The sequence below is a fragment of the Pezoporus wallicus genome, unplaced genomic scaffold (assembly GCF_028554395.1).
Source record: "Pezoporus wallicus isolate ANWC-B61680 ecotype Strahan unplaced genomic scaffold, APGP_CSIRO_Pwel_v1 scaffold_13239, whole genome shotgun sequence".
Taxonomy (NCBI): domain Eukaryota; kingdom Metazoa; phylum Chordata; class Aves; order Psittaciformes; family Psittacidae; genus Pezoporus; species Pezoporus wallicus.
Genome location: NW_026642052.1, coordinates 269,249 through 292,814, shown reverse-complemented (window position 1 = coordinate 292,814; position 23,566 = coordinate 269,249). Strand labels below are relative to the sequence as shown.

Here is a 23,566-nt window from a genome sequence, read left to right as displayed (position 1 = left end):
ATCAGACTAACAGCTGCTAAAGAAGAAAATACCCACAACCCCAAGCCCTCTCTAGTGGCTAGTGGCACTAAACCACATTAAAAAGCAGATTATTGTGTCAAGTTCGAGGCCTTTCCTTTTCAAAGGCTCAGGAAGAAGCCCTGGAGGTGGCACCTCCACATGCGATTTCTGCTGCTTGCTTCTGCTTTACAAGCTAGCAGTGCCATCATAAAGTTGATGTGATCAACTGCAGTATCAAGCAGATAAAATACTGCTCTAGCTCCAAAAAGAGCATTAAAAAACAATAATAGGATTTTTTAGGGGCTTCCACGAGTTGTCATCTGACCCTATATGAACCACAGGATGAAAAAGGGGGTCTACATCCTTAGGAATGTTGCACTTGAAATCCATTTATCATCACGTCTGCTCTGCGTAAAGGCAAATGATCACCTCTGGACTGCTTAAAGCGGTGCACTGACAACTCAACTTTGAACATACAAGCTGTCCTTAACAACCAATTCCCTCAGGAAGCGCAACAGAAAACTAATTTGAATGCAAGGTTTAGGGAAGCTTGCCTTTTGCTCCTTACCTCAGAGTCATCTTGAGTGAGATCAATGACTTCAGGAACACCCGAGTGACTTAAGAGACTTCGTACTTCTGCAGGAGCTTAAAAAGAGAATGCAAGGATCAAAATCAGAGATTACAGAAGAATAAAATATCCTACCAATGACTAATTGTCTTCTGCATGTTGCAATGCCAGAAAGACTTTCCGTAGGTTAGATATGGTATAAAAGATATAGCCCTGGAACCATCCTTGGAATGTGGGATTATTAAGAGTCTAACTTCTTCTTTATTTCTCTCACATAAGATCAAAAATAATCCTGAGGAGTATTTCATATTCAGAGCAGATATTCCAGTGGTAAAAGTGATGATCAAATTATCAACAACTTCAGTGTCACAGAACTTCTGTATTTGCAAATAGAAACATATCTTGAGTAGCTTTGATTTCAGATACTCTCTACAAGCTCTGAGAGTGGCTATCAGGCACAGATCGGATCCAGTCGCCAGAACACTGAACACTGTCCCTTGCCTTTTGGAAAAGGGAGTTTCAATCCATGTTGCTGCTCAAGTTCATTAGAAAAAAACACCCCCAAAAGATTAGATTTAGGACAATCCCTTTATCAGTTGTAAAACATCAACTCACCTTCATCAACCGACTTGTATCGATACATACGGGGAGGGAGAGAAAAGAAAATACAATTAGACTTTGGTGCGTAACCATGGTGTCACATACAAACAACACATCAGCTAAGCAATGTCAACAAAAAAGCTAAGATGGTAGGAGACCCCTCTCCCATTTTGACGGGGAACATGAAAAGTAGCAGTAGATTAGCTGCTGCTCTGGAAACATGTGGTTGCTTCTGCATTTGCTCACGCTGCTGCAAAGGGATCGAAATGTAGGCATCTTTTGACCTACAAGAACGGCATCCTCCTGCCTCTCCAGCCTCACTACCAACTAATTGGATTTAGGCTGGAAGAGATTCTTTGTCCATCTCTGCCACAAACAGGCCAATTCAGGCATGATTTCCAGAAACACTCCCTATCAGACTAACAGCTGCTAAAGAAGAAAATACCCACAACCCCAAGCCCTCTCTAGTGGCTAGTGGCACTAAACCACATTAAAAAGCAGATTATTGTGTCAAGTTCGAGGCCTTTCCTTTTCAAAGGCTCAGGAAGAAGCCCTGGAGGTGGCACCTCCACATGCGATTTCTGCTGCTTGCTTCTGCTTTACAAGCTAGCAGTGCCATCATAAAGTTGATGTGATCAACTGCAGTATCAAGCAGATAAAATACTGCTCTAGCTTCAAAAAGAGCATTAAAAAACAATAATAGGATTTTTTAGGGGCTTCCACGAGTTGTCATCTGACCCTATATGAACCACAGGATGAAAAAGGGGGTCTACATCCTTAGGAATGTTGCACTTGAAATCCATTTATCATCACGTCTGCTCTGCGTAAAGGCAAATGATCACCTCTGGACTGCTTAAAGCGGTGCACTGACAACTCAACTTTGAACATACAAGCTGTCCTTAACAACCAATTCCCTCAGGAAGCGCAACAGAAAACTAATTTGAATGCAAGGTTTAGGGAAGCTTGCCGTTTGCTCCTTACCTCATCAGAGTCATCCTGAGTGAGATCAATGACTTCAGGAACACCCGAGTGACTTAAGAGACTTCGTACTTCTGCAGGAGCTTAAAAAGAGAATGCGAGGATCAAAATCAGGAATAAAATATCCTACCAATGACTAATTGTCTTCTGCATGTTGCAATGCCAGAAAGACTTTCCGTAGGTTAGATATGGTATAAAAGATATAGCCCTGGAACCATCCTTGGAATGTGGGATTATTAAGAGTCTAACTTCTTTATTTCTCTCACAAAAGATCAAAAATAATCTTGAGGAGTATTTCATATTCAGAGCAGATATTCCAGTGGTAAAAGTGATGATCAAATTATCAACAACTTCAGTGTCACAGAACTTCTGTATTTGCAAATAGAAACATATCTTGAGTAGCTTTGATTTCAGATACTCTCTACAAGCTCTGAGAGTGGCTATCAGGCACAGATCGGATCCAGTCGCCAGATCACTGAACACTGTCCCTTGCCTTTTGGAAAAGGCAGTTTCAATCCATGTTGCTGCTCAAGTTCATTAGAAAAAAACACCCCCAAAAGATTAGATTTAGGACAATCCCTTTATCAGTTGTAAAACATCAACTCACCTTCATCATCCGACTTGTATCGATACATATGGGAAGGGAGAGAAAAGAAAATACAATTAGACTTTGGTGCGTAACCATGGTGTCACATACAAACAACACATCAGCTAAGCAATTTTAACATCCACAAGAAAGGTTAAAAATGGTGGGATATCCTGCTCTCATTCTCCTGAATCCTGCTAGAAGTAATAGGAAATCAGCTGCTGCTCTGTAAACAAATGATTCCTTCTGATTTTGGTCATAATGCTGCAAAGGTACAGAAATGGAGGCAGCTTTTGAACCACCAGAACATGCTCTTCTGTCCTGCTCATTTTCAGTACTCCCTGTTTTGATTCAGAATCAACCCTACGTTTCACATCTGCATTCATGACCTCCAGTTACTTTTATCGTACAGAACTTCAAAGACAGGTCCTATACACATTACATAGAAATCTTCAGTGCCCCAGCATTCAGGCTTCCAGATCCCTCAAGCTGAGTACTTATCAGTAGAGTTCATTCATGACGGTACCATGACTTTCTCTGAGCCTTGGGCTAACACTCAGTGAACGAGGAGTCTACTCCTGAGAGAATGTGGCACAGCAAATGCATTTCTCATTACATCTACTCTACAGAAAGGCAGCTGATCACCTCTAGAGTGGGGAAACAGGAGCACTTACAACACAATTTTGAACTTCAAATCTTTCCTTAAGAATGGATTCTCTCAGGAAGCAAGAGAGAAAACCTTTTGACTATAAGGTTTAGGGAAGTGTGCTATTCACTACTTACGTCATCAGAATCATCCAGAATGACATGGATGTCTGCAGGATTGGAAGATGGGCCTGGAAGATGCAATGCTTCTTCAGGAGCTTCAAAAGAGAGTGTGAGAATCAAGGTCAGAGATCGCAGAGGAATAAAATTGCCTGCCACTCTAGAACGGTCTTCTGCAAGTTGCAATGCCAGGGCAAGTGTGGCTGAGTTTCTCATTCACTTCTGCTGTATGAGAACACTTAGCAGTAGGCACACAGCAACAGGTTATTTTTCTAATGTAGGACAATGCGGATCACACAGAATAAACCAGGAGTCCGACAGGATTCACAGTAGCTTGCCTTAAATTTTCCCTTGATTGATGGGGTACCACTAATGACAAGGTCTTGATTGCATCTCTAAAGCTTGGCACTGCCCCAGCTTACTTTGCCACCCTCTGTAGGGGCTGCTGCAGTGACTCCCAGCTCTTCAGAGCCAACCTTCAGGCATCTGAGCAGCACTTGAGCACCTTTCCTATACAACTCATCTGGCAGGAGTGGAGAACCCATCGCGCCCCAGGACCCAGCTCAATCAGTTATCTGTACGCTGCTTGTCTGTAGATCCCACGCTAGACACTTGGTAAAATCTGAGGTTATCCTCGCCCCCCAGAAGGAGCCTGGCAACTGGCAAAACCACAGCTCAAGTGGGACCCCAAGCCCCCAGAAGCAGTTTAGCTTCTGACCAAGTGTAAAAGAAAGCTTACCATTTTCTCCAAGTGCTATCAGCTCTGCTCCTGTAGCCCTTGCTAAGGTGCTAGCCGTTGGCCTCATTAGTTTCCAAGGCCGCCTGGAATCAAGTGGTCCTCCACGGCGCTTGCGCTGACCCTGAGATAGAACAGAGCCAGAGCATTTTCTTTAGGAGTCATTTTCATATGCTTATTCTCCTGTGTCTTTCCTACAAACTCTCTCAAAGCATTTCTGGAGGTTACCCGAAGCAACTCGTTTTAAGAACCAGGGTTGCATTGAGCAGTAGAATACTCACGGAGCTCATGGTCTTTCTTGGTTAAAAACCAAGCCACAACTTTCAACTCCTTTGCCTCCTTCAGGTAGCTCCCTGTTCAAAAGTGCAGGTGGCTCACTGCCCAAGAACAATGTGCTTCCAAGCCTACAAGAGGAGAAGAGAACATTACCTCTCTGTAATGCTTGTCCTTGTCAAAACAGATTTTCTCCAAGGTTCCCATGCCTGACCCACCACTTCCTGTCCAAAACTACAGGGGATGTCCCAGGTTAAATGCCAGATTTCTGGAGTTGCCACCTGCCTGTAATTCTCCAAGGAAGAGAGGCAGGCGCTTCAGGCAAGACCTGGCAAGGACACCAATGGACACAGAAACGCATCATCTAGAAGCATAAATGGGGAGAGGAGCGGCTGGAGAGGAACCTTGCAGGAAGGGATCTGGGGGTGCTGGTTGACAGCAGGCTCAACAGGAGTCAGTGCCTTGCCCTGGCAGCCAAGGGGGCAACCCACGCCCTGGGCTGCATCCAGCACAGCATGACCAGCCGCCCAAGAGAGGGGATTATCCCGCTGCCTTCAGTGCTGGTAAAGCCTCCCCTTTGGCTCCATGCCCCACAGCTTGGGAAGGATGAGCCAGACCCAACACCTACTACCCCCTTCCCCTCTTATTAGTTTCTCATAGTTTTCAGATTCCTGCTCCCTGTGAGTGGAAATGGTGGAAGCAAATCATCTACACTTCCATCCCTCATTATTCCAGAGTCTTTCTGGCCAACTTGAGCCAATTGCTTCATGTTCCTACCTGCACCGTACGCCGCCAAGGCTCAGAGTCTGCCCCCTAGCAGAGAAAGCTGGGAACTGATCCTCAGCCTCCTGCATCCGCAGCATCACAGGACGCTGTGCCCTAGCAACCGTAACATCCCATAACATTCCATGTCCAATGACGCGGGTTCTCTCGAGTTCTCTTTGCACACGCCTGTTGAAAAACTGCAGAACAGGTAGCCTCTTGGCTTTATAAAGTAAAGCTTCTTCCCAGAAGAGCCCCAGCGAGGGCACAAAGGCAGGGAACAACAACAGTGCAACCAGAAGCTGCAGAAAGGTTTCGGTCTGCTCTGACCAGGGATCACTAGAAAACAATAGACTCTCAAGGAGCTCAAGTAGCACTGCCCTCAGTCAGAAGAGTACATTTACTCACACAGCAGCTGCTCAGGTCCACCACAAACCACTCTTTCTAGGACTACTCACAGAAGTCACATTTCCAGCAGAGCTCCTTGAGGATTTCATATGGAAACGATCATCACGCACGTGCTCAGGCAGCACCTCCCTCCCCTTCCCCATACAAGATACGCCAGAAAAAGTAACTCAAAGTTTGGGAAAGTAGGATTTCCACCCGCCCTTAATCAACAACACATTGGGATTAAAAGAACCAAAGCTTCCAGTTCATCAAATCAATAGTTTTATTTCCACCTGGTGAAAGAACTCTTTGCCTACCAGTAGTCCAATGGACGTGGGACAGACAGACATGAATACCATTAAATACAGGAAAAACAAACTATATACAACAAGAAGAGATACATTTACATAATGAAAAAAATCTTTATATTCCCTGTAATTTCTTGACAGTGTGAAACTTGACTGGAACTCCAATCTGGTGAGGATTCTTCTCACCCTTCCAATCCCTCCAAAAGAAAGCCTGTAATGCAATTTAGTCTTTTTCCATGGGCTGAGACTTAAAATTCCATTTTGCATTGCCCAAAGTTTGTGGCACTTCACAGGCTACACAAAAGCTAAAACCTTTTCTGCCAAATAGCCTCTAGTTTGTGGTGTGAGATTTTCAGTTAGATCCATTTGTGGCAACACTACCTGCAAAGGGGTATTTCCATGGAGGCAGCTGTGCAAAGTCAGTTTAGGCAACAGCTAGTGCACTTTGAAAGAAGCACAGGTACATGACCACCCTTTATCCCCACAGCTAAACCACTAAACCCTCTGCTTCTCATCCCTCTCATGCAGGAGCACCCAAGGAAAGCTCGTCTTTCCCTTTTCTTCCTCTTTTTCTCTGTAAGCTACCAGGAGCAAGCGGTTGCTGTGGCCCCTACAGCACCTTGACAGCTGTAACGCTGGGCTGCATCTCTTCAGGCAGCTATCACTGGAAGCAATCTCTGGAGTTGCTCCATTGATTCTCTGCTTCTAGGGACTTAAGCACCAGCACCCTGGAGCTATCGCACTATTGCGGGACTCCAGCAGTCCTTGCTTGGGGAGCACACAGTAACTAAAGGTGTGTAATTTGAGCAATTCCCAGACTGCCACAATGCAGAAACTGCATATTCCAGATAACAATGTTGAACCAAAGAGATTCCAAACCAGGGTGGGGAAGGTATTCCAGTTCTTAAGCAAGCCATCATGGAACAAAGCTCTGTCTGCATGACTACATCAGGAAACTTCTCTAAACATCCTCATAAAACCCCAAAACACTCTACTTGTGAGTTGCAATCTTAAAACACAACTTGAGACAGCTCATTAGAACAGCTGCTTTTGTTGAAGGCTTCCCACAGATCCCTCAGACAGGCAAGCTAAGACACTTCAGATACCAGCATTACCAAAACACATCCTACAACTATGCTGTCCCAGAGCGCAGAATGGTGCTAATGCTGGCTGTCTGGCGCAACCCACCTGCCAAAAGATGCCTGGGCTTAACTTTGGAGCCTCTCATAGATGCACATGTGGATCACAGTATACTGATTCTAGTCATCTCACCTACACAGAATGACTCCTTTGTATCAGCTCCTGTTTATATCAGCCCTTCTGGGATTCCACATTGCAGCCTGCAGCTTTTACCTGTAACAGGTTTAAAGAAGACATTTCTAACTCAGGCCTGTGGGGAAAAAAGCCAAACCAGCTGTCTGGATGACAGCGCATAAACCTGTGTGTTCCTGCCTTGCTTCAAGAGAAGAATGCTCTCTCCAGGAACATGTCTCTGAGTCCTCTTCTAAAGGCTAAAACCATCAGGTGTCACTGTAAGAACTAAAGAGAACAGCCAAGCAATCACACTGGACTTGAAGCATTGCGCTGGGGACACTTCATATGGTACAAGATCTGTGGGTACTTTGGGATTTAGCTGACAAGAGGGCAGCAGACATATATTTGCTTCTTATGCGTCACTAGCAAGCCAAGAGACATCTACGTTCTCCTCAGTTACCAGGAGAGAGTGCTATAGAACAGCAATAAACCCAAGGGACCACCTCATCACGTTAGTAGAGAAATTCAGCGTTGTGATTCCACTATGGGAACTGTTTCAAGTTAAAACATCCCAAGTAGTATTTTCACATTGCCCATGCTGCAATTTGTCTACGCACATTAGATCTCATGGACTTTTTAAGGAAATCCACACATTCAAGCTTTCTGCTTAAAACACCTGACTGTGGGTTAACAGGCGATTTTATTGCATTACCCTTGTTGTCTGTTTAACAGAGACCTCTACTCGGGTAAGGATGGAATAGCAGAAGGCAATACAGTGATGAGCTTCTGGTAGGATAAAAGCAAAAGCGTAAGGAACTAGCAAATTGCTGGGCTGTATTTTGAACATTAACTCTTCCATACCTGTATGCAAGGATGGGAATAATTTTAAGAGGAACAAACAACAAAATAATCAGACCTCTCTTACTTACGCAAAAAGTGGAAGGAAATGCATTAGTTGCTTCCTTTCCAATTTAGGCCACTGGTCTAATTTAGAGCCAGTACTAAATTTAACATTATAACCAGGGACATTACAAGATGTAGCCTGGACAATAAAAAAACCTGTCTATACATGTACAATTTATTCTCGAAGAAAAACAGTTTGGATTTGCAGAACCTGCCGCTCTTTAATTCTTCAGAACTCTGAACCCATGACATATTCCTCAACATCCCAGTGGAGTCTGTCCTGAGAAAAATAAGTACTCATATATAAATGGGATGATATTGTCTGTGAGTGAGTTTCTTCCTGCAGGTTGGGCAAGAGTTGGCATTCCTTAGGGAATCACGGAGACACTGACTGCAGAAGACATGGCCACATTTAGTTGACACAATCAGCCGTCCGCTTTGCACAATCTGGAAGAAAAGAAACCACAAGAGGAACCTGGTGTGAAGAATTCTGCTTTGCTGCTCTAGTGGTACCAGGCAGAGAGGACTTGGGTGCCTGGAATCAGTACATGGCTGATTAAAGGAACCCAAAGGTCTTTTAGTGCCACCTTGGGAAGTGTTTCTGGCATTACGTGCACCACCAAGAAAGAACTTTGACTTCCAGGCCACTCTGACCTTCCCAGTGAGGTCTGTACCTCAAACCAGCTGTCTGCAGCATCCCACAGCACCCAGCACACATGCTCAGCTCACCCCACATCCCGTTCTCCTTCCAGCACAAAAGAAGCCATGAGAAGATGCAGATCCTTACCTCAGAGTAGAAATCCATGCAGATTGGACAGCTAACGGTACCAGACGGCCTTGTGGTAAAGAGAACAAAAACAGAAAGAACACGCGTCCATTAATGTCACCGTGCATTAAGGGTCACTGCTACTTAAAATGCCTTGTCATCACCCGACCGCACAGACCGGCCATGGTGCATTTCATCTGAAGGTCCCTGCGTGTCTTTCACTCTCTCCATTTGTTGCATGGAATAAGCAGTTAGGGTGCCCCCTCCCTAAAGGAAACTGGGTCTTGCTTCTGCTGAGGGGGACAATGCAGACAGTCTCCCTGCTCTACTCTTACAAGGAACAGCGGTCTGTAGTACAGTGCAGCACACGGGTGGCAGCGCTGATCTTCAACGGCTCAGAAATAAGAGTTTTCTGACAAAAGCATCTACCTGTCCTTTGGAGAACACTCATTCCAAGAACTGCTTCCTTATCAAATCTCTCATGGCAAGAAGCATATTTCCAGATATTTTAAGTGTGTGTTTCAGGTTTTACAAGCATTTCATGTATGTAATGAACATGAATTAACAAACAACAGAACAAAACCTTGTGTTGGGTTTTGGGTTTTATTCTATTGCAAGTAATGTAATTACATTTTAGGTTTGAATTTTTCACATAAAGCAGAACCCAATAGCTTGGAAAAATACCTGCTTCTATGGTACATCCCTATTTATGCTTTAGAAAACTAAGCTACCAGTCACATACACATCACTGTTTTAATAATCTGTGACTTAAAAATTTATAAATTCACTCGTACAATGCACTGTTTTATGACATTTGTAAATTTGTTCTGTTGTTCATTAATTCGTAAATTCTTACATACATGAAATGCCTGACATCAAAAATTTTCATACCCAATTTCTCTCCTTCATTGCCTGTTAGTAAAAGCTCAAAGTACGCTAGTTTATTAAAATCTTTATTCCCTCCCCTAACAGCTGAAAAAATAAAGGCAATGTCTGTACCACAACTTTCATGTTCTTCATATTCCCTAGTCAAATGGTCACCTGATTTCATTTAGTTAGCCCAATACATGCATCCTTCTCAACATAAGGCAGTGCTCCTATAGCAATTTGTTGAATAGTGTTCTTCTTGTTATGGCTGCTATCCTTAACAGCGAGATCTCCACCTTACATGCAAGCGTATCAGAGCATCATGAAATACCTGAGACAGAACAAAACATCCCTATAACAGTATTATGTCCACAACTGCCTTGCAATTATACCTTGGAAGAATGGCTACTGCCCTGAGAGAAAAAGGCAGTTAACTGTCAGAGTGTGTAAAAAAAACTGTAACAGTTTTTACTGAAATTTGCTATGCTGCTTCCTGATGGTCTCATGATAACAAGCCTCATCAACACCCATGAAAATATTTCTATATCTAACATCACTACTAGGGCTTTGCATGAAAAGTAAATGCAATACATTAATGAGCCATGGCTTATGACCAACCCCCTTCCCTCTTATATCCCCACATTCATCTTTAAGGTTGTACGCAAAGTTGCCATCTATCTCAGGCTGGCTTTTTAGCCTTAAGTGCAAATGGTATCATTTGGTCACCATGTGATATGTGATGAGAAAAAAAAAAGTTCCCTCACTGACAGAAGGAATTAACTGGAATAAGACAAGACTTCCAACATAAGCCAGGCAATAGCAATGTAGCTTAGTCCTGTATGCATAAAAAAGGCAAAATTCTATGTTTGGGTAGGTCATAAAACATACATACTTTGAACTTGCAGTTTCATCTTCCAGTGGTCTCAATTCTCGAGACAGTTTATGTGTCACATACACATCATTGTCTCTTGTTTCATCTTCATCATCACTACTTAATACACAGCTGTCTGACTGTCGCTGGCTTCTGAGTCTCAGATTTCTCCTTTGTCCTTGATTTTCTGTAATTTAATTTTATTAAGTTAGACACAGAACAAAATATATAGCCCTGGAGCTATACATGAAATGCATGATTAAAACCAGTCTGTACGGTTCACATTTTAAATTGACCATACTCAGCTGGCTTAAAAACAATCTAGTTTCCTAAATATTAAGGTGGAACACCTCCAAACACTGTAAATATTCTGCTGCATATCAACATAAAAAATTTACTCTATTCACAAACTGCTGAATCATGACCATAATGATACTTGGTATCATAAGTTTCATACAGTTACACTACCTGTGAAGAGATCTCCCCCATAAAGGGAAGCACCCTCTCTTCTTTCTTACTATCAGAGACCGCTACTATATTATGTTGAGAAATTCAGAGAGGACTGAAGTTAAGTTTCCAAGTTGCATGGCACAGGAGCACATACACAACAAAAAGGCCTGGTGAAACACAAGCGTGCCTGGTTCCAAAACCTTCAGAAGATATGGAAGAGATGCCTGCATCTAAATATTTAAGTTATAGAGCTGCTGTGGCTCCTCACTGCTCTATCCAGGTATGATTCTAAACTGTTCCTCTCTTTGTCAAAGCTCCATACATAAAGGCAGCTTCTATAAAATTAATCCTTTTTAGATCAGTACTTGGAAATTAGAATAATGTATTAAGCAGTGTCTTTTCATCATCTTCCTCCTGTGTCAAGAAAACTTGATAATGGAATTATACTGCCCAAGATAAAAGAAGGTAAGGTGTTTTTTTTATTCTCTGGTCTGGAACATCCAAAGGTTAAAGAACTGCTGTTTACTTTTTAACAGTCAGAAACCACATGTAATAATTATCTCTGTGACTCCACTTACATGTAAAAATAATTAAGCACTAACTAATCAATCAAAATTACATAAATTGCCATAAAATTAAAGTTCCTTCCTGCACAAGTATTCAGGTGTAAAGGATACTTCTTTACACCTGTAACTATTGTTAACACCTAAATTAGCCAAAAAAAGAACCAAACCAAAAAACCCCAAAAAAACTACACTTCTTGATAAATTTGAGGCATGTTACACCAGATAATGAAATTAAGTATTACCACCATCAGTAACTTCCTTCTCAACTTCCTTCTCCACAATAAAAGCTAAGAAAAACTTTCAACATTTTCTTATTCAAAGCAGATATGCCAGAGATGATTCAGAATATTATCAGCCCTGGCCTTAAAGAACTTCTGTACTTGGAAAACAACAAAACATTTTCAGCAGCCTTGATGGATTTTATTTCAGATACTCTCTACAAGCTCTGTCAGTGACTATTAAGCACAGACTGGATCCATTCACATGATGCTTTAGCACTGTCTTTTGCCTTTTAGAAAAGGCAGTTTCAATCCATGCTGCTCAAGTTCATTGGAAAACACACAAAAATTAACTTTAGAACAATGCCATTATCAACTGTAAAATGTCAACTCACCTTCAACAATCTTGCATCAGAAGATATGGGAAGGAAGAGAAAAGAACACAATTAGATTTTGGTGTGCAGTCCTACTACTATATACAAACACCTGCTAAGCTAAGCAATGACAACAAAAGCTAAGAATGATAGGATATCACTCACTCATTTTGCTGAAGAATATTAATGGTAGTAGTAGATTAGCTACTGCTCTGAAAACATGAGGGTGCTTCTGCACACACTGCCATAAAGAGACAAAAATGGGGGCACTTTATGAAGCACCAGAGCCCTCCTCCCTGCTCCCCAGTTTCAGTATCCCCTAATTGGATTTAGACTGGAGAAGACTCTTTCCCTCTTCTGCCCCTGCCCACACCCCCCCCCAACAGGCCAATCCAGGCATGCTACCCACAAATACTTCATATTAGATTAACAGCTGCTGAAGAAAATAACCCAAACCCATTGTCGATTTTGATGAGAATTATGTTGTAAAGTTTGAGGCCTTTCCTTTGCAAAGTCTCAGGAACAATTCCAGCAGCAGATACCCCTCCATGTGATTCCTGCTGCTTGCCTCTGGTTTGCAAAGCAGTAGTGGAATCCCCAACCTGAAGTTATAAACTGCACTGTGGACTGGATCAAATGTATTCTAGCTTTAAACACAGAAATAAGAAAAGCAAGTGGATTTTCTTTAAGGCTTCTTGGAGTAATAAACTGGTTTGTAGCACAATAACCTACATTTGCAGTTGGCATATGTGTGACAAAGAGAAACTTTAATGCTGCAGCTAAGCACTTCATATTTGTAAAGCCACAGACTTATCTCCTTCACTTTTTATTTAAATCATTGGCCCATATCTTTGATTGTTTATCAGAGCTTCAACTTTAAATTGCATTTCCTTATGTTAAATTACCCATCACTGGTATGTTCTGCCCAGGTTCTGAAGCAAAAACCCGTTTTTGATTACCCTCCCAGTATTTCCAAGTGCACCTCCAGAGCAGCTTCTGTGTTAACCTATAATACATGGCTTTCATGCACTGACAAGTCAGCTTTGACCTTAAAATTTGTCCTTAAATTCTGATTCTGCCAGGAAGTACAATACAAACCCAGTCTGCCTACAAGATTTAGATAAGCATCATTCACTACTTACCACAACAGAATCATTGTGAGTGAGATCAACAACTACAGGATCAGAAGATTCACATGTGAGGTCTACTACTTCTTCACCAGCTTAAAAACAGAACATTAGAAGCAAGATCAGAGATTGCAGAGGAATAAGATTGCCTGCTGCTTCATAACAGTCTGAGGTATAATTCAACCTTGCCCTGTTCCTCTTCTCTTCCTAAATGTGACCAAGATTTCAGTCAAGCTTTGCCCTCATGAGCCCTCAGAGAGTGTTACCACCAGTCTTCTGCAAGTTGCAGTGCAAGAGGAACAGTATCTGAACAACTCGTACAATTCTATTGTGCAGTAACAGCTTGCAGAAGGCAGATTATCTAATGTCTCACAGAGGAGAATGTTTATCACACAGTAGAAAACATGAATAATATAGAATAACTACAGCACCATGCTGTACAAGTTCCTCTCTCATGTCTCTTCCAAACTTTCAGTCAAATGCACAGCAGAGCTCCATGTAATAACCACGAGACCAACAGTTAATTTTAATCTTTCCTAGGATTTCAGAACACAGTGTAAAATTCCATTTAAGAGTCAAGACTTTTTAGTTTCCGATACTTTTTCTAGGCTTTTTGACCAGAATCTCCCTCGAGGGACAAGGTGCAACTAATGACAACAGAGATTGACAGGTACACAGCAGCAGATTATTCATCTAATGTAGGACAATGTGGATCACACAGAAAAAAAAACAAAACAGGAATTCCATAGAATCTAATCATTCTATAGTACAATGCCACAAATCTTCGCTTGAGGAATGGGGCACCACTGATGACAAAGACTTGATTACCTCCTTAAAAGCTGGGAGTTCCCCAACTGAGTTTGAACAGCAATTGAGCACATTTCTTACGTTAACTCATCAAGAGTGGAGAATGTACTGCGTCTCAGTATCAAACTCAGACAGTTGTCAGTATGCTGGTTGGTTGTAGATGCCATAGAATTACAGAACAGTTAGGGTTGCAAGGACCTTAAAATCATCTAGTTCCACCCCTCCTGCCATGGGCACTAGACACTTGACAGAACCCAAGGTTTCCCTTTGCCCCCAAGAAGGGGCCTAGCAACTGGCAAAACCACAGGTCAAGTGGGACCCCAAGCCTCCAGAAGCTGTTTAGCATCTCATCAAGTGCAAAAGAAAGCTTACCGCTTTCTTCAAGCTCTATTGGCTCTGCTTCTGAAGCCATTTCTGCTGTAGAAGCCATTAGCCTGTTTCGCTTCCGAACTTGCCTGGAATTAACTGCTCCTCCACGGCGCTTGCGTTGACCCTAAGAGAGAACAGAGCCAGAGCATCTTCTTTAAGAGTCATTCCCACGTGACCCTCATCTCTGCAGCACCAATGAAAGTGCACAAGGACACACAAAACCCTCCCTAGAAAGGCTGCCATATGCATCCACTGCCAGGATGGGTCACTCCTACCTGAACACACTGCAGCAAGGGAAAGACATCACCCCAGACCTCTTACCACTTAGGTCACAAAACCAAAACATCTCATGAAGGTTTGTAAAAGAGAAAGACTAGTTCACAGTTGTGCCACGTTTCTGCTCACACTCTAAGCATTTCTGACCTACTGCTAGCTTCTAGAGAGATTTAAATACTGAAGTATAACAGAAATTTCAGTTACATGAGGTTTTCGTAGGCTTGTGTTTCTGTGCTTTTACTACGAACTCTTTCAAAGCATTTCTGGAGGTTACCAGCAACAACTCATTTCAAGAACCAGGTTTGCATAGAGTACTAAAATACTTACTGAGCTCATGGCCTTTTTCAATTGAAAACCCAGAGAAAGGAAGAAGTTCAAGTACAAAAAAAAAATGGAAGGAAGCAACAACTATCAATTCCTTTTACTCCTTCAAGTAGCACTCTGTTCAAAAGTGCAGAATGTTCACTGCCCGAGAACAATGTTCTTCCAAACCTATAAGAAAAGAAGAGAGAAGATTACCTATCTGTAATGCTTGTCCTCATCAATACAGCATCTCTCCAAGGTTCTCATTCCTGACTCACCACTATCTGGCCAAAGCTAGAGGGAATGCATCAGATTTGGTAACTGAGCCTCAGACACCTGCAGCCGGGACTGAATTCTCTGGCATTTTTAGTCATTTCCTAAACTAAACAGTAGAATAAGCTAGTTTATTAGCAAACTAGAAAATACTGAGGAATCCCAATTTACTTTGAAAGCAACTGATTAAAGCAATGTTTGTGTGTGGGCAGGAATCACTGGGAATTGCATCAATACGTATCCATCTTCAGAAAACAAAAAATTTCTGATAAGCAGTTCTGTTCTACCGCCCATCATCATACTCCTACAGGTGACAGCTGAACACTTGGAGAGGTGCGGAAAGCAAGTGGAGCAAAGAAATTTCAGTTTAGAAGTACTCATTGATCTGCAGGAGAACACAAGATTACACTACACTGGTTAACTGTAGGTGCGTGTGCCCCTCTCCATCACACAGTGAACTGCTAGGCAGGAAGAGGTGAAGAGTATAAAAGCAGTTAGGAGTAGCTGATGTGGTAATGAAATTCACATCTTTGCTCATGGTACAATTATTATGTGAACAACACACAATGAGGAGGTGCAGAATAGACACAGTGCAGGGATCAGGTAAAAAAAAAACAATTATGTTAAACAAGCACTGCAGAACCGTCTTCACAATACTGACTGTCATTATGCTGAAAAGACCAGCACATACACTGTTGAACTATTCTTAGATTAAGAAACACTGAGACCATGCAGTGGGATAGAATGGAACTGGCACTCAGTCACTACCTTGAGTTAAAGGAAGCCTGATTCCTCCACCCCCCAAACTTTCTCTCTGTGCTTCTTCCTTACTTAAAAGACCCATTATCACTGAACTGTGACATTATCAAAACAAAATATGCCTAAGAAAAATCCTTACACTAAATTTGGTACTTTTACTAAGCTCAAAGATACACTTAGGCACAGTTTTAAGCAATACAATATGCCACTCAAGTTCTTTTTCCTCCCATTTTTTCATTTCAAAACTATCACTGGATTGAAAAAGCTGTAAGCAGGTGAGCCTGCTTTTTAGGCTTGGACCATTTGCTATATGCTAGATGTAACACCCAGTGAGCCCACAGCCAGATTCTGGTCACAGTGCATGAAATTTTGAGAACTGTTAACAGTCTCTCCCAATATGAGCCTAATCTATTTTGATAGTTTTAAGATGTTGCGTTTTTTTTTTTTAAATCTAAACTTCCATGTATAGCTTTTCTACAGAGTTTTTCTTGCAGATCTAAGTAACAACTTTATGTTCTCACCTGTGATGCTGAAGACTAAGGCTCCAAATTTGCTATCAGAGAAAGCTGTGAAATGACTTTCAGACTCTGCTTCCTCAATTCAAGACTCACCTACACAACCATTTTCTTAACATTCTGTGTTCAGGTAATGCAAGTTTTCTTGCACACTTCACCCCACTGTTCTTAAGGTCTAGATTTCATTTCGCCATTCTTGGGAAGATCCTATTTTACTCCACTGAATTTTTGGAATAGGGAACAAGAACTTTTAAGCCAAGACCATATCTAATTTTCTACTTGTACAAATCCAACCAGAGGCACTGTTCTGTAAGTATACCTTCTAGGTGCTCTAGAAGTTCCTCACTCCCTACAATTGTTATTCGTATGTTTGGAACATTTTGGAGACAAGGCAAAGAATATGAAGCAAGGAGGACACACAGCAAGTGAGAGAATCTTGCCTAAACCTAGCACATTGGCTCTTTCAAGCTAGTTGTTCAAAACCAAGCTAACATCATCTTCTAACAGCTAGAAAACTGAAATCAAAACCAAGTTCTGCAAAGCAGTTTTCCATACAGCAGGAGAGTGAACAAGACTGAGAAATATCTGAGGTATATCAAGAAGTTGTGCCATTGGTCTTTCTAAGTTTATTTCATTAAGAAAGTCAGGAGACATTTTCCTCGATTCTCCTCAAATAATGGATCTGGGGGAAAAAAATAACACTTGGAGACTAAAAAGCTGGGAAATGTTGGTTGGTGCACACATCTGAGGAGGATAAAGAAATAAACTTTATATCAGTTGACAGACATGTTACTAAATAGAACCTCTGAGAGCAATCTGAAATACTGATGTATCTGCACTGCTGAATACTCATTCACAGACAGCACAGGTTTGGATGCAAAGCACCCAGGTTTCATGAGACCTGGTGCTTTTCAGATTTCCCACTGCATACAACCTAGTGCAATGGTACGCTAACAAACTATATTTAGAAAGGGTTAAAAATATGGCAGGAGAAAACACTTGGGATGACTCCAAACATTAAATGTTGCACAGTTTCTCTTTGTCCTCAAGTTGCTTAAGTGCCAAAGAAGAGCCATCACAGAAGAAAAAACCAACAGATTATTTATCTATGACATGTCTCAGAGGATCATTTATCAGACCTTAAAGGCAACACAGAACAGAAACATTTCTTTAACTAAGTGACAGAGAGCACCACTGCTATTTAGACGGCTTAATTTTCAGAATCTTACAAAGCTGGCAGTAGGCATTCTTTATACTCAACACTGAGATTATACGTAAGATACAAATATTTTAACTGCTAATGGCTCAAACCTTACCCTCTTCAGAAGCTTCTGTAAAAGAAGAAAGCTGAGAATAGATAATCATAGGAAAGCTCACCACTGTAAAACCACCTCAAAATAAATCATAGGCAGGCTCATTAGTGTCAAGACGACTCAACTCAGGAGAGACACATTTACAGAGAAAATCAGACTGCTGGAATTTAAGAGTTCCATGAACCAGCAACATTTCTGTCTTGTAAGAACAAAACTTTCCTGTGGGGCTATAGATTTCCACATGCTACTGGCTTAACTACAAGCTAATGACCCAAAGTGTTAGAACAGGCAGTAATAATAAAGCAAAGCTGAATTTCTTGAGCACTACAGAGATTAAGTTGGTAGTGTTAAGAATGAAGGTAAACAGACAAGTTCAGAGTTTTGAACATTTAGAGGTGTACTCATCAAGAAGAATTCAAGATTTTCAAAACCTCAGGACCACTCTATCCAATAATAGGATTTGTTATACAGGACTCGATAGCCCAGATTAAATAAGGTGTACATGCTCCTCCTCCAGCAGTCACAAGACTCTCAAGACTGAACAATGTATATAGATTTACTGCATCAACCTCCCCTTCCTCAACCCATAAGCATCAAATAACTCCAGCTGAAGCTCCGAGTTCATCTATTCCACTGTAGCAAGATGCATTCAGACATCAATTCAAAATTCTAGAATTAAAAGTTTTAAAAGACTTCCTTTTTAATGTGAAAACTTAGCAGATCAAGTCGGCAAGCCAATAAATACTCTAAACTTTTAGGGACCTTCTGTTGCATCACTGCAGGATGATAGATAACTAGGAAAAACACTTCCTCCTTCGTCTCATATGCAAAGCTCTGCACAGGCAGTTACTGTCCCTGACACTGAGCTCTCCCAAGGGCTTAAGTAGTATAGTCTTCACAACATTCCAAGATTTATACTAGCTAACTCACAAGCATTTTAAAGACTGTATTCACCAATCTTCCTCTGTATAGGTAGATATTTGAGAAAAATAAAGTCATTTAAACTAAGAATGTTTACACTAGGAGTAAAAGAACATTTAGGTCCATATTTACCAATTTAAGTCTCCTGTTATTTTTTTTCCTCTATATTTCACTGAGTTCAGGTTGACTTAATTTAACATGTTTGAACTATAATAGAAAATAATGGATTCACTAGACAACATTACCTGAGAACTTTCCTTACACCACTCTGAAAAAGTCTTGGCCTCCCACATGCCCAGCATGAATTCAGAAAAACTAGCTAAGGCAAGAAGTAGACTTTTTTACCATATAATGATTTGGATTGGAAGAGAACTCTATCACACAGATCCAGTCCCCTGCCATGGGCAGGGAGATCTTCCACTAGATCAGGTTGTTCTAGGTCCCATCCAACCTGGTCTTGAACACTGCCAGGGATGGGGCAGCCTCACCTTCTCTGGGCAACCTGTGCCAGTGCCTCACCTTTCTCAAGAGTGAAGAATTTCTTCTTAATATTTAATCTAAATATACCTGTCAGTTGAAAGCCATTCCCCCCTGTCTCACCACTCATGTCCTTGTCAAAAGTCCCTCTCTGGCTTTCCTGTAGGACCCTTTAGGCACCAGAAGCTGCTTCAAGGTCTTTTCAGAGCCTTCTCATCTCCAGGATACAAGTGTATATTGCTGGGTCACATTGACCTTGTGGTCAACCAACACCCCCGTGCCTCTCCTCCAGGCTACTCATGTCTCACTAACACAAATGAGACTTTATGCCATATTCATCCTAAACATTACAAATACACTAAAGTAACTACTTGAAGAAAGCAGTCAGCCTAAATGTTTGGTGTGTGCAAGGCACAGGTGACAAAGAACAGTAGAAACTGCATTTGTCAAAGCATTATAGGCTACAGCTTTAAGACTTTGCTTCTCATTTCTACTATTTTTTAGACCTCTCTCTGCACTCTTAAAAACAGGAAAGACAATATTAAAGATGCAGCAGATAAAAAAAAAATCTGTGGTCAGAACACGTGTGTACCAATCAAAGTGCTAGTCTTAAATTTTTTATCATCACAGGGAGCAATATCTCCCATTTCACTCTTTAAAACTTTCCTATCACTTGTATTTCCACTAACTTTAAAGGCATTCTCCTTGCTTTCAGGTGCACTACAGTAACTTTACCTAAAACAGTGACTTTACTGAAAACAGAACCTGAGTCTATTACATTTTATCCAAATTAGGTCAAACAGTCCCGTACTACAAAAGCTTGGTGAGAAGCACTATAAAAAGAGGTAAGATATCAAAACAAAGATATACCACCCTGCCTGCTCTAAGCAGTCAGCTGCATCTACAGACGAGAAGCCCAAGTTTAAACAAAGAAGCTAACAAAACACCCACAGAATGAAACACACCAAAACTTTTTGTTGGGCAATGTCTTGTTTCAGAAACAACAAAATCAGATGGAGACTGGCCAGAAGAAAGGCTCCTTGCTACTCCATGTGCATTAATTTCTCCGAGAGATCCTACAGCTTACCTTCAATAGTCCCAAAATCAGAAGAAAGGAAAAACAAGTTGAGTGTTTAAACACCCTGTAATGGAAGTGTAGAGGGACGTTGAGGTAGGAGAGCTGCATTCCCTTCACTCCTGCTGTCACACAGAATGGAAGGACAGACCAACCCCCCGCAGATGCACCCGCTGGGCCACTCCTGTTTCTCCAGAGGAACGCCAGCGGCACTTGTCTCTTTCAGCCACTGCAGGACACACTCTGAACTGCCCTCGCAATACATGCAGTTTACGACCCAGCGAGCACAAGAGGCTGGAGCAGCCTGTCCCAGTCCACAGGGACGGGCCAGTCTGCAACGCAACACGGAGCAGGAAGCGGCCGCCGGCCCCGCCGTCCCCCGACCTCAGAGCTGCTTAGAGCCGGGCAGTGGCATTCGCAGGCCCCGGAGCCTCCCAGAGATGGAAAAATACAAGTAACACACTGCCGGGGGTTGGGGGCTGGGGGGGGAGGAACCAGACTCCGGGCTGCGGAGCCCCAGACGGAGCGAGGGCAGGCCGGGAGCAGCGTGGGGGGCGCCCCTCATGGCCGCCAGCGCCGCGGGCACGGCCGTGCCCAGGGAAAGAGGCTCAGGTCACGGTCTCCGCCCCGGAGAAGGGGGCAGCGCCATCCCAGCCCCACCACGCAGGGCCCAGCTCCGCGCACTGGCGGAAGCGGCTCGATGTCGCCCCTGCTCCCCTCAGCGCCGGCCAACCCCTCCCCCATGGCGTCCGGGCGCGGCTCCCTTCCTCTGCTCCACTCCCTACCCCTTACCTGCCGCCCCGGGTACCCCAGAAGGACAAGGCGGTCCCGGGAGCGCCAGTGCCGCTGCAGCGCTCCGGTGCCACCGCCAGCACAGAACCCCTCGGCCTGCACCACTCACCCTCAGCGCTCGGCCCGGCAGTGGTGTACGGCAACGCCCGCCCCCGCTCCCCCGCCATTGGGCGGAGCGGGATGCCGCGGCTCGCTGAGTGGCTGCATGCACGTCAATCAGGAAGGGGAGAGGCGCGCGGCCCCGCCCTTTATCCGGCCCCGGAGCTTGCTGGGAGTTGTAGTTTCTGGCTGGGTGGGGGCGGGGTGGGAGGGGCGCCTGGCCTGAGGCGGGCCGGCCGCCATTGGGAGGTCCTGCTCGGCCCCGGGGTTAGTTCGGGCCTGACGGACCCTGAAAGGGGCGGCCGAGGCAGGACAGGGCTTTTCTGTGTGCTACAGTGCTGTTGTTCCGGGGGGTGGGGTGTGGGAGAGCAAGCTTTTGGGTCCATTCTCTTCCATCTCTCACAGAGTCCTCTCCATCTCTTAGAAGTGTTTCCAAAGCACTGAGCAAAATTCATCAGAGCCATCGGCTTGGAAGATCGTGACATGTTGCCTGTGTATTAATTAGTCCAGCTCCTCCATGTAACTCGTTATAAACACTTAAGAGGTGTTTTGACACCCTCACCTCACCATCGAGAAGGGCTTTTTCCCCAGCTGCCTTAGCGCAAGGATCATCTTGGCCTTTCTGGATGTTCCTGCCCTGTGCCCGGCTGCTTGACTGTAGGTAAACTCGTAGCTTTTCCTGGGGATTTTTCTTGCCTTCTCTTGTGGGTGAACAGCACTTGAGAGCTGTACTAGGTTTGTTGGGGTTTTTGCTCGCCATTCCAACATAACTTACCTCTGTGTCTTTGTTTTCATGTATATAACAAAATACCTGTGCTCTCTAGGGCAGATCGGATCATCAGGAAGTCACTGAATATGGGCTTTACCCCAGAACAAGGGCTGATTTGGAAGAAGGAGCCAAGTGCTACCCAGCAGCAACTTGTGTTACACAAGGTGTGAGCACCCTGTGTCTGGTGCTCATCACAGGGCTGTAACCCCCCCATCCTCCTCAGGTAATCTGGGCCTCCTTGCACCTCCTTATATCTCCTTACATCGTAGTTGCATGTGAAAGCTTTTGTGGTCTGGATATTTACACTGAAATAGGAGACCTCTGGAATGTGCAGGTTTTTGCACTAGAAGGGTTTTCTAATAGGTTACTAAGATCAGACAGGTTAAACCCTCTGATTTTGTAAGTCTGTTTTGTCAGGTGATTTAAGAGTCAGCCTTGTTCACTTCTGTTCGTCTTCTTGGCTGCGAATAGTGTGACAAATGTGTAAATGAATGAATCATGTATTATTTACCTGTGCTTCTGCAAAAGCGTGATGAGTGTAGAGGCATTGCTGCCTCAATTATCATGCAATAACCAGGCTGTGGATGGTCTGTGCCACAGACACCAGCTGAGGCAGCACTGTGAATGCAGTTCTCTTGGCTCCAATGGCATTACAGCTGCCTTTGTAATGTTACGCTAACAAGTCCTACCAGACCTTTGCTAGCTCTGCATTGGATCACCTCAGGTTTCTGTGTAACACATTGCTGGAACAGAAATACTAGAGAAGATGCTCTAGTGACCAGGGGTGGAGTGGTTGTGGGTAGGATCTGCTGCCTCCAGCATCGTGTTATCCACATTTGTCAGGAGGAATGTGGTCTTTTTAATGTTACTGTGTGTATTCTGTTGCAAGACCTGCCATCACTGAAAAATCAATAGGCTGTATTGACACAGAAATATCAATATAGGGATATATTGTTTTTTTCCTAAAAGACTCACATTCTTTTACATTCCTGAGAACATTGATTCTGAAGATGACTTTATGCGTTAGATCCTAAAGTAGCAATAGGCTACAGCTGGATTATTGAGATTCCTTTATTCCTCAGTCCTTTCTTTTGAGAGCAGGGAAAATACGGAGAAGGAAATCGTTATGAATCAGCTTGATTGCAATTCAGTAAGAATTTTGAAAACTGGTTACATCATCAGAGGGGAAGAGACATGCAGTATGATGGGGTTGCAACATTTCCATGTTACCTACCTAAATATACCTGCCTATCTATTTTCTTAATGATTGGGGTTTTTCTAAAATCTCTAAATGACAGACACAGAATAAAGTTTAAGAGGAACTATTTGGCGATGCAGCATCTCAGGTCATGACTGTCATCCCTGTTAATTGCTAGCTTCTAGAAAATAGGTGTTACAACCACCACTTGGCTTTGTTGTTCTGGAATACAATGCTGAGCAACCACAAAGGAAGATAAAC

At 43.0% G+C, this 23,566-nt stretch overlaps 1 protein-coding gene across 2 annotated transcripts; it reads right to left on the bottom strand.

Annotated features, from left to right (window-relative positions):
* Positions 1-8,094: 8,094 nt before the first annotated feature.
* RNF4 (ring finger protein 4) lies at positions 8,095-19,871 on the bottom strand. Of its 2 annotated transcripts, none has more exons than XM_057426688.1 (8): positions 19,496-19,871; positions 15,139-15,303; positions 14,539-14,659; positions 13,375-13,454; positions 12,254-12,263; positions 10,646-10,811; positions 8,908-8,956; positions 8,095-8,567 (listed from the first exon to the last, which is right to left on the bottom strand). In XM_057426688.1, the coding sequence occupies exons 2-8, from the start codon at positions 15,145-15,147 to the stop codon at positions 8,418-8,420; spliced, it is 585 nt and encodes a 194-aa protein (XP_057282671.1). In that variant the 5' UTR covers positions 15,148-15,303; positions 19,496-19,871; the 3' UTR covers positions 8,095-8,417. The 2 variants fall into 2 exon arrangements, with proteins under 2 accessions (XP_057282671.1, XP_057282672.1); XM_057426689.1 differs by lacking the exon at positions 19,496-19,871 and adding an exon at positions 16,668-17,029.
* Between the last annotated feature and the right edge of the window lie 3,695 nt (positions 19,872-23,566).